General features: G+C 46.1%; 1 protein-coding gene across 1 annotated transcript in view; it reads right to left on the reverse strand.

Moving 5' to 3' along the window:
* Positions 1–4: 4 nt before the first annotated feature.
* Positions 5–10,319, reverse strand: part of LOC129675501 (glutathione S-transferase A2) — a gene marked incomplete at its 3' end in the record, with an annotated part of 11,125 nt that continues 810 nt past the window's right edge. Inside the window, exons 2-7 of the mRNA XM_055605483.1 lie at positions 10,136–10,244; positions 7,253–7,304; positions 6,319–6,451; positions 3,762–3,903; positions 839–970; positions 5–22 (exon numbers count right to left, since the gene is read on the reverse strand). Coding sequence (XP_055461458.1) covers positions 5–22; positions 839–970; positions 3,762–3,903; positions 6,319–6,451; positions 7,253–7,304; positions 10,136–10,222 — 564 coding nt within the window. The remainder of the gene's footprint in view (positions 23–838; positions 971–3,761; positions 3,904–6,318; positions 6,452–7,252; positions 7,305–10,135; positions 10,245–10,319) is intronic.

A 10,319-nucleotide genomic window follows, 5' to 3' on the forward strand; every position in this document is an offset into this window, starting at 1 on the left:
TGCTGATTCTGCTCTTCAGGGCCTGTAATCCAGAAACCACAGCCTGAGAGTAGGAACTGCTTGTGTGCACAGCCCAGGAAATGTGAGCCCCTCCCAGATGATGACCAACTGCATCCCTGCGACAGCTCCAGTGTAGACATGAGAAGCATATCAAATCCATAAGCCAGAAACCATAATTTCTAAGACAGTGTAATTTGTCTTAAAACCTTTTTGACATTCAGTTCCCATCTCCTCCCAGACACACCCTGTAGATCTGCTTTCTGTGGTGCCAAGCAGGCAGCACTGTGTCCCTCAGGCATGAAAGGAGAAAGAACCAAAGAAAACTGAAGACATGAAAAGCTGAGTTGGAAACAGTGGCAGGGAATACCAAAGCCTAACCAGAAGCAACTCACAGTCAGTGTTCAGAGTGGGAGACAAAGATGGCCTCAGTGGGGCCCAGAAGACAGCATGGTGGAGGCTGTGGAGAAGGAAGCACAGAGCTGAGAGCAGAGACAGAGCTGAGGGAAGGGGAGCAGCATGACAGAGAGCTGCTCAGACACTGAGTGTGCAAAGACAGGACGCACGAGATGGAAGATGAAAGAGAGGCCAGAAGCAGCCTGCAAGGAACAGGGGTCCAGGGAGAGAGCTTTGGGGTCCTGCACCTTTCTCACTATGAAAGCAAAGTACTCTTCTTGGGGTACCATCCTCACATCTCTGCACATAAAAAGATGATTTTCCAGCCTGAAACCCAGGGTCTAGCAGCTGAGTTAGGAGACCTGAGGGTGGGATATCCGCAGCCCTCAGGCCCACATTATATTCTCAGAGGCATGTGTGTGGCCACCTCTCTGAGCGGTCTCACCTTCAGCAGAGGGAAGGGGGCCAGAAGGCTGGGGTCAAGCTCTTCAACATAGAGGAGAAGTTCCACCAGGTGAATGTCCACCCTGGTCAGCCTGTTGCCTACAAGGTAGTCTTGTCCGTGGCTCTTCAACACCTGAAAATTAAAGGAGACAGATTATGGGCACATGGAGTTGGTCTGGAGCCGCTAACTTCCCCCAAGTCTCTCAAGGCGACACTGTCCCTTTGCTGGGCAGGTATAGAACTGCAGCCATTTCTCTAGGCCTAGGATGCAGGAGGGAGAGTGACAAGTGAGGTGTGTGACCCCTTGAGCGCCCAGGTGACCTTTCTCTGTCATTGCCGCATCCCTAGGGCCTTCACACTGTCCACTCTTACATGCATTTTCCACATGTGATAAGGGTTTGGCCCTTGATACTTCATGGTCCTCCCCCTCATATTAAAGTGACAGAGCCCTGGGATTTCAGGACGTTCCTCTCTCTCTCTCTCTCTCTCTCTCTCTCTCTCTCTCTCTCTCCAGCCTTTCATGAACAGAGACTCCATCTTTAGGCCATTCACCCCAGAGAACATCCGGTGTCTACACTCTGCCCTTGCCTGCCTTCCTTGTTTCTCTGGAATCTGAACTACATGGTTGGCTCTGACTCCTAAGGTTCACTGTGTCACCACTGACATGCTGTAAGTGTGAACTGGGCTGGGGTTTAGAACTGATGGATCCTGGAGTGATGGGGATGTGAGTGGACAGATGAACACGTGTGACAAAACCAACCCCACATGATGCCAATCTCGCCATCTGGGCGGTGGCTTTCATATATATATATGAACATGTATTTTGACATTTCTGGTTGTACGAATTTTGAGTAATAGCACTGCTTTAGTTGCACTCACATGGCATTTTCTTTCGTATCCCAGCAATATGAAAATCACAGATGATCGTATCACATGATGAAAAGTACATGTTACGTGGTGAGCTTCACATAGAGTACTACTGCAGCATGGCGTGGTCTCCTTATCACACTGTACATGTACACAGAGAAAAATACCACTGCCACTTTCAAACACAAAAGGAAGCCGGGTGTGGTGGCATGCACCATAAATCCCAGCTCTCAAGGAGCAGAGGCAGGGGGACCTCTGTGAGCCTCAGGCCCATCCACATGAGAGAGTTCCAGGAGAGCCAGAGCTACATAACAGAGAGACTCTGTCTAGAAGAAGAAGAGGAGGAGGAGAGAAAAGAAAAAGAAAGAAAATGAGAACGAAAGGAGAAAAACCAAAAATACAAAAAGAAGCAATGAATGTTCTTCATGACATAATCCATTCTGTACTTGTAGTCCGTGAATCTCCTATTAGAGACGACTTAAGCTGTGATGGCTGGACAGTGTGTCCTGTGAGACAGGCCCTTTACTGTCAGCACCACAGGCCACCTGGTTCTTTGAGACTCCTGGTTCTCTGATGACTCCTAAAAGTATCACTGCTTCTATAGAGCAGAGACAGCAGTGAGCGAATTTCCAGGGAATGGATGAAAAATAAGCTGATACTTTATAAAATAGGGTTTTAGTGAGATCCTGTCAGGACACAGTCCAAGAATGTATTTGTGTGAGGAGACTTCTGAGTGCTCATGAGAAAACACTAAGACATCAAGACAAGGGGCATCTGACCGCAGTTTCTTTAAAAACATGGGCTAGTTTTTAGATTATGCTTTTGCATCCCTCTCAGGCATAGTGGATAGGGCTGAGTTTACTTCAGATTATCCATTACACCTGACTATTGTTATTTGTTTATATGGAAGAACAAATTTTCGTCACTTGCAGCTTGGCCACCACAAATCGCTTGCTGTTGTGATTGTGTGCTTTACTCATGTGACTCTTCTTAACTCTCAGAGTAAAAATTGTCTGATCCTCTGAGTCAACCTGTCTGTTTTATGAGACATTAGTTAGTCTCATTTATCAAACCCATTCTCCCAGGTCCCACCTCCTCTGGAGCTATAAACAAGGTATCTCAGGAATTTGTAAGGTGCCCTCATCCTCTGGGATCATAGCTTTGCCTCTTATCCTTTACTGGATAGAAGTTTAAGTATTTCTGAAGTGTCCTCAGTTTACCTCCAAAGAGAAGCCCTGACAAAGAGAGGCACTTCAGGTTCACTGACAAACCTTCATTTGTTGAGTGCGCATGGCTTTCCCCTTAAACCTGGCATCCATGACCCCAATTCCTGCAGCTCAGTTTTCCTTAACATCCCTTCATCAACCTCCTCCTCTCCACCCTCCTTCACTGTCCTTGTTCAGATATTTCTCCTCTGTCTTTGAAGCGCTGTCATAATTCTGACAGGCAGCTGTTTTCTGGCCTCCCTGTGCAACAGAATAGGACAATACTTTCTCCTCTGTTGTTTTCTGCAGTTTGCTCTGGAATTGAGGCCCATTGTTTTCTGCAGGATCTAGGAGCATCTCTGGGGTGGCTCAGCCTTCCGCAGGTCCAGGCTGTGGCCATGAACCCTGTTGAACACTAACCCCTAGACTGGCATGACCATGACGTGTTTTTTCCCAGGCAATTTTTATACAGTGCCCTGTGGGGCAAGGAGCTGTACAGGAAGGCTCATGGAAGTGAAGGTGGGTTCCGCAGCAACCTTTCTCTCCCAGCCTCTGCCTTTCTCTTGTCCTTGAAACTCAGTGTCCCCAACTTCAAAGAGCCTACTTACATCTTTTCGTTTGTTCATTCGTTCCTTCTTTCCTTCTTTCCTTCTTTCCTTCCTTCCTTCCTTCCTTCCTTCCTTCCTTCCTTCCTTCCTTCCTTTTTTCCAAGGAAGGTTTTCTCTGTGAAGCCTTGGCTGTCCTGAAACTCACTTTGTAGACCAGGACACCCTCAAAATTGGAGATCTGACTGCCTCTTCTTCCTACATGCAGGGATTAAAGGCATGTGCCACCATGCCAGGCCCTACTTACCTTTTCAAAAGCAGGCAGGTAACGGTTTTTGGTCCTGTCTTTTGCCAAGGAAGTCTTGGCTTCTATTTGATCTTGGGGACCTAGTACCAGTTGCATGATCATTTCACTCAGATCTTCAATACCCTCTGTATACATGTCAATCCTGAAAGACAAAATGACCCAAATTTTCAAGGGTTTTCAAGGATTCCCTATTGTACATTTTAATCTTAAAACCTGAGAAACACTGAAAGGTGGTTGCAAAGTTATTTGCCTTTAATGGGTCATTGTCTGTTTATATTTGACAGATGTGTTAACTTCCCCCTACAACACTCTCTCAGTCCAGATACACTTTTAAAGTATTTTTAAAAATTCTTTTACTCATGCAACCCATAGACTCATTCTCCAAATGTGGCCCCAGTAATGGGAACAAGCGCTGTCTCTGACATGAACTCAGTGGCTGGCTCTTTGATCACCTCCCCCTGAGGAAGCTTTGCCAGGCCACAGAGGAAGACAATGCAGACAGTCCTGCTGAGACCTGATAGGCTAGGGTCAGATGGAAGGGGAGGAGGACCTCCCCTCTCAGTAAGGTAGGGTAAGGGCATAGGGAGAGAAGGACAGGGAGAGTGGGATTGGGAGGAGACAAGGGAGGGGCCACAGCCAGCATAGAATGAATAAATTGTAAGAAATGATTTAAAAAAATTCTTTCCTCAAACATTCTGTCTAGACTACTGTTTCCCCTCCACACTCCACACCTCCCACTTTGGTTTTGTTTTGATTTTTACAATTTTTATTACAAACATATGGCCCAGCGCAAGCACAGAAAACCTCATGGGTCATCCAGAGAGACTGTCACCAGACACTGGGTGGCCTCCCAAAAGACAATCATTAACTCTACAGCATTCTCTCTCTCTCTCTCTCTCTCTCTCTCTCTCTCTCTGACATGGTTTGTTATCAACCATCACGCCGAGATTCTCAGGGCTAACATGCTTCCTCCCATGTAACCTCAACACAGAGCCTGTGGCTGAGCCACCAGAAGCCTCTCTGCTCATCTCTCATTCTACATCCCAGTCCAGAGTCTTTCTTGGTCAGTGTTAGAAGTTCCTCATCTATTTCTCATGAGATCCTCATGCTGCTGCCAGATTCTGGCTGTGTTAGCATTTAGCAGACTTGTCTATTTCTTTATTCAGTTTATTTCCTATCCAGATACATGCTCTGTCTCTCATGCACATGACAGGACACATGTATTCCCTCTTTCCAAACAGTACTTTCTATGATTCTTTTTGTAAAAGAGATTCGCTGTCACGTTTTCACACCCTACCATATTTGCTCCCCCAAAGGAAACCATTCTCTGTTTCAGTACACCTGTGGCAGTCTAACAATAGTGACACGCTCCAATGTTAGAAGGGTTTGATTCCCCTCTCACTCCCAGTCCTGCCACTCTGGTAGTTTCTCCTGGAAGGACTAACCCACTCCCTTCTTATCCATTGGAAGGATGGGAACATAACATATGAAATGAAAGATGGAAGTTGTGGTCCTGGTGTCTGATTTCTTTATATAATACAACCCTCACTCTACCTTTGTTTTCCTTCTCTTACCACATCGTCTATTTTCATGGCTAAACATACTTTGTGTGCTTCTTTTATCTGTTATTGAATACTTTGGATGATTCCATCAGGAGAAAATGATAAATAATGCTGCTAGGAATATGTCTATACAAGTACTACCAAAACCGTGTCTTTATATCCCACAGACGTATTGTTCCCCATATTGGAGCTAACAGCACGTTCAGCTTTATGAGCTAATACAATACTCCCACACAGTGGTTTATGAATGAAGGATTCTGTTGCAGCAGAGTGGATCCCAGTGTGGGTGCTACCATCATCCTGGCTGCTTTAGTCTTGAATTAAATGCTTCAGGTGACCCTGGTCCCTGGGAACCAGCTTCCCTAAGCCTCCTTGAGTTGCCCAATCCATAGAACTGGCTTAAATTCAGGTTCTTGGGCTGGAGAGATGGCTCAATGGTTAAGAGCACTGTCTGCTCTTCCAGAGGTCCTGAGTTCAATTCCCAGCAACCACATGGTGGCTCACAACCATCTATACCCTTAACTGCTCTCTTCTAGCATGCAGGTGCACATGCAGATAAAGCACTAATATAAATGCATTAAATAAATAAATAAATAAATAAATGAAATCTTTAAAAAAAACATTCTTTAAAAAAAAAAATTCAGGTTCTTGCTCTGCACTGTTCTTACTCCCCGGACATGGGAAGCAGCTTATTTTGCCCTTCCTTTCATAGGATGCTCCTCTAGGCTCAGGACCTGGGTCATTTGTCCTAAGATGTTGGCTGAGGTCTAGTCACTGAAACCTTGGGCACTTGGGGTCATGATTTCATCATGCTCAGGACTCACGGCCCGACTAGCTCTGTCCCTGTGCTATGCTGGCAACATCATCCTCTGCTGTAGCCACACTCACCAGAACCCACCCCATTTGCTTTTCCTCTCCTCTGTAGACTTTGCCAGACTTGGCCTAAGTGTTTATGCCCAGAACCCATTGGGGTAACAACAGGAAATGTACCGTACAGGGCTCTCTCCTTCATGTCCTTCCCATAGAGGTCATATTTGGTGGCGATGTAGTTGAGAATGGCTCTGGTCTGTACCAGCTTCATCCCGTCAATCTCTACCATGGGCACTTGCTCAAACACCAAACTCCCATCTGTGAAAGGAGAAAGGGAAAGGGTCCATCAAGTGTCCAAATCTCACTTCTCAGGAACATGTCTGAACGTGCAGGGGAAACATAAAGCATTGGCTGGAGTCTTTCAAGCAGAATCTCATCTACTTTTAGCCTCTGTTTCCTCCCTGTCTCGCCCATCTTCTTTTGCCTTTTGACCTTCTCTCATTCATCTTTATTTCCTATCCAGATACATGCTCTGTCTCTCATGCATGTTTTTATGTTCAAGTCATGTCTCTAGATACAGTCAGAAGGGGGAAGGGACAGCAGAGGGCCAGCATGCAAGCAGAGCTAAGTAGGGACTTTGAAAGTCCCATTGTGTTCATGACATTAAGGTGTTGTGAGGAAGTTTCCTGTGGAGTGAGTCACCAGAGGAAACACAGACTCCTCTGGCCTGTGTTTGTCAGGAGATAGGAACTCATTAGCAGCTATGATAAAAATGCTCAGAAAACTATCCCAGCTATTTCTCCATCCATGATTTAATCCATGGTCATGTGTCTGTGTGGTTGTTGGACAGAGTGGGTAAAGCACGGACTGAATGAGTGAGTGAGTGAGCCTGAGTGAGATAGCTCACTCTGATGTAGAAACAACAAGGAAACATTCACAAGTCACCAGACAAATGGGGAAATCTGCCCACCCCATCACTGTTCCCATTCTCACAGCACTCAAGGAGCCCCACAACCTACTTCATACCACTCTGCCATTCCTGACTATTTCCACCCACCACCATCACCTTCAGGTAAGCCTTCTATGGGGCATGGCAGTCACACAGATCCTTGATGATACCTTTTTTTAGTTTTTCAAAATCTTCTGGGGTGTTTATAAACTTCTCTTCAAACTGCAAGCAGAAAAAGTAAATGCATTCTATTAGCTCCTCCTGTGTTCTGTAGACTCTGGAACTTCACTGATTCCTGCCTGGTACTTTATTTGGAGAAGTTACAACTTCCAGTAGTCTGATCGTGGCCAGTTGGAAATTCAGATTCGCTCCGTGAACAACATGGTGTTGATCAAACGAAGGTGCCGGTTCCTGTAGTGTTCCTCCACCCTGACTCTACACTTAGGTCCTAAGAAGAGAGTGATGTTTCTGGTGGGCCAGCACTGGGAAACGGACTGTTGAGGTTTTGTGCTCTCAGGAAAGCGTGGAACTCCAGTGAGAACAGAACAGGACTTTCACAGTGCTTGGAGTAGGCCCATGATCAACTGGGTTCTTTCCTTCAGGATTTAATTTTACTAATTTTAATTGTGCAATGTGTGTGTGTGTATGTGTGTGTGTAGTCTTGTACAAGTAAATATGTCCCTCTGGAGGTCAGAGTCATGGAGGCCCGGGTTAGAGAATCCCTTAGGGCTGGAGTAACAGGCAGTTTTTAACTATCTCACATGGGTGCTGGGAACCAAAGCAGATTGTCTGCATGTGCAGCAGGAACTCTGAGGAGCCAAGACATCACTCTAGCTCCTCATCAAAGTCCCTTACATCAAAGTTTTCAAATGCACATACCCAATGACAACCTACTGTGGCCTTTCACAGGCATTCCTGTCATCTGAGCTGATCCTTTTTAATATTTAGTCATCTAGCCATTTTCCCAGCCTGATAGAGCAATTTAAACTACTCTTTTCCTTTCACATTTTAAAGAAACATTTGAATCATGAAAGGATGAACTGGGCTTCTACCTTACTCGGCAAGAGAGTCTGCTGATGATTTCATAACTACACGGTATTGGATTGATAGGCAATGTAATGATCAGTGCCAATACCTTGCACAGCCTTCAGAGGCACAGGGAGTAGTGACAGTCAACACACAGGGGGCTGAACTGTGATGGGTTGGTGGCTGAGGTTGCTGATGAGGCTGATGTCAAGGCCAGCCTGTGGGCCCATTGATTCTGGAAGGTTAGAGCTAGGGACTCTAGCAGCCCTGCCCACTGCCTTCTCAGTCACCATGCCACACAGAAGGGGGGTTCTGGGCAGATGGCCCCAACACCACTTTCCTCTTGTCTGAACTCAACAGCTGAGAACATATCCCTGAGCCACAAAGCAGACATAGACTCTGGTAGTCAAATATTCCTTGATTTAAAGCGTTCCTCTGAGGATGGCTCTGGGGTGTCTCAGTTCTCATGCACCCGTTCATTTGAAAGGGTCCAGTTGAAGCCCTATTCATTTAGGAATGGAGAAATGTGATTCCACAGCTGAGGTAAACACGTTGCCATGACACTGAGAGACGACACCAAAGCTGCCATCACAGGAAACCATTTCACTCTTTAAGCCCCCTTTCTGCTCCTGTCTGAGGGCAATATCTCCAGCTAGTAGTGCCCATGACTTCCTCTCCAAGAATCCCAACTGCTAAGCAACCCTGCTGTGAACCGGAAGAGCTTTTCCGGGTAAGCCCTCTAGAGGGCGGCACTCAAGCCGGTTTTCTGCTCAAAACCTCTAAAGGAAAACATTGAACTGCAGAATGCTGTTTCTGCCCCACACTTGGAACACTCACACACTTCCCCGACGGCTCATAGACATGGGGTCCCCTGAGGAAGCGAGCCCTTTCCAATCCACCACCTGTATCTTCCCAACCAGGCCTGCACCCAGGACTTGACAGTCTCTATAAAGTGATGACTGAGTATTGCTCTGTTTGGACAGGCCGGTTGTGACAACTTTCTGTGTCAGGCCTCCCACTTGTGGTGCGTGTTTTAAATGTAAGTCTATTTGGCTTTTCTGGTATAGTTTATTCACTTTAATAGTTTTTAATACTATATTACTATATTCAGAAAAGTGTGTGTGTGTGTGTGTGTGTGTGTGTGTGTGTATGCAAGTGCCCATGGCAGTCAGAGGCTCAGGAACTCTCGAGGCTAGAGTGCCAGCTGTTTGTTACAGCCTGCGTGAGTCCTCTCAAGAACAGTATGGGAGCTGGGCACAGTGCTGCACACCTGTGATCCCAGCACCCAGGAGGCAGAAGCAGGTGGATCTCTGTGAGTTTGAGGCCAGCCTGGTTTACAAAGCAAGTCCAGGACAGCCAAGGCTACACAGAGAAACCCTGTCTCAAAATACCAAACCAAACCAAACAAAAACAGCATGAGAATTTAACCCCTGGACCGTCATTTCAGTCCCCCAGCATCTTTAAGCCATTTTATTGGAAAATTCTGGTTCTGTATTGTAAAACTTCACACGAGATGCTAAATTCCTCCATCTGTCAATCACCAGCTCCAATAACCCACAGCTAAAGTCCACCCTGTTCATCCCTGTGCCATCCTCTCTGAGACCGTTATGTCAGGAGGACCTGAGTTGGCACAAGTCACCATTACAAACACCTCATCGTAAAGCTCTAAACAGAAGTACTCTTTCTAAAAAAATCACAATATCCCACCATAAATACGCAATAATCAACTAGCACTGCCTAATAATCAATATTCAAGTATCTATTTCTACGTCTCATTATGTGACTTGATTCAACTCAAATAAGCAAGTAGCCAAATAAAGATTTAATTTTTCTCCTGAAAAGATCTTTTAATTGTGAATGTGTTCTTTATAGAGAATACAGAATATGGTCATTTGTTCAAATCAAACCGTCTCCTTCTGAGTACAAGACAGTTACCATGTAAGGTGCAACTTCATACCCTCTCGGCTTAGAGAAGTATTTTAAGGTGGATCTGAGCTCCAGCTGCAGAAGAGCCATGGACAACCTACCTCCACCCCTGCCGCAGCCAGGAGCCACCTGATGCACTCCATTCTGCCCCGGGCATCAAAGTAGTGAAGCACGGGCTTCCCGGCCATGGCAGCGACTGTGGTTCACCGACTAGGGACAAGAAGCAGAGAGGTCGGCCCCAGGGCAGACTGTGCAGATCTGTTTAGTTATGCAGCACTAGGCAAG

Source organism: Psammomys obesus, unplaced genomic scaffold (genome assembly GCF_907164565.1).
Source record: "Psammomys obesus unplaced genomic scaffold, mPsaObe1.curated_primary_1811, whole genome shotgun sequence".
Lineage (NCBI taxonomy): Eukaryota > Metazoa > Chordata > Mammalia > Rodentia > Muridae > Psammomys > Psammomys obesus.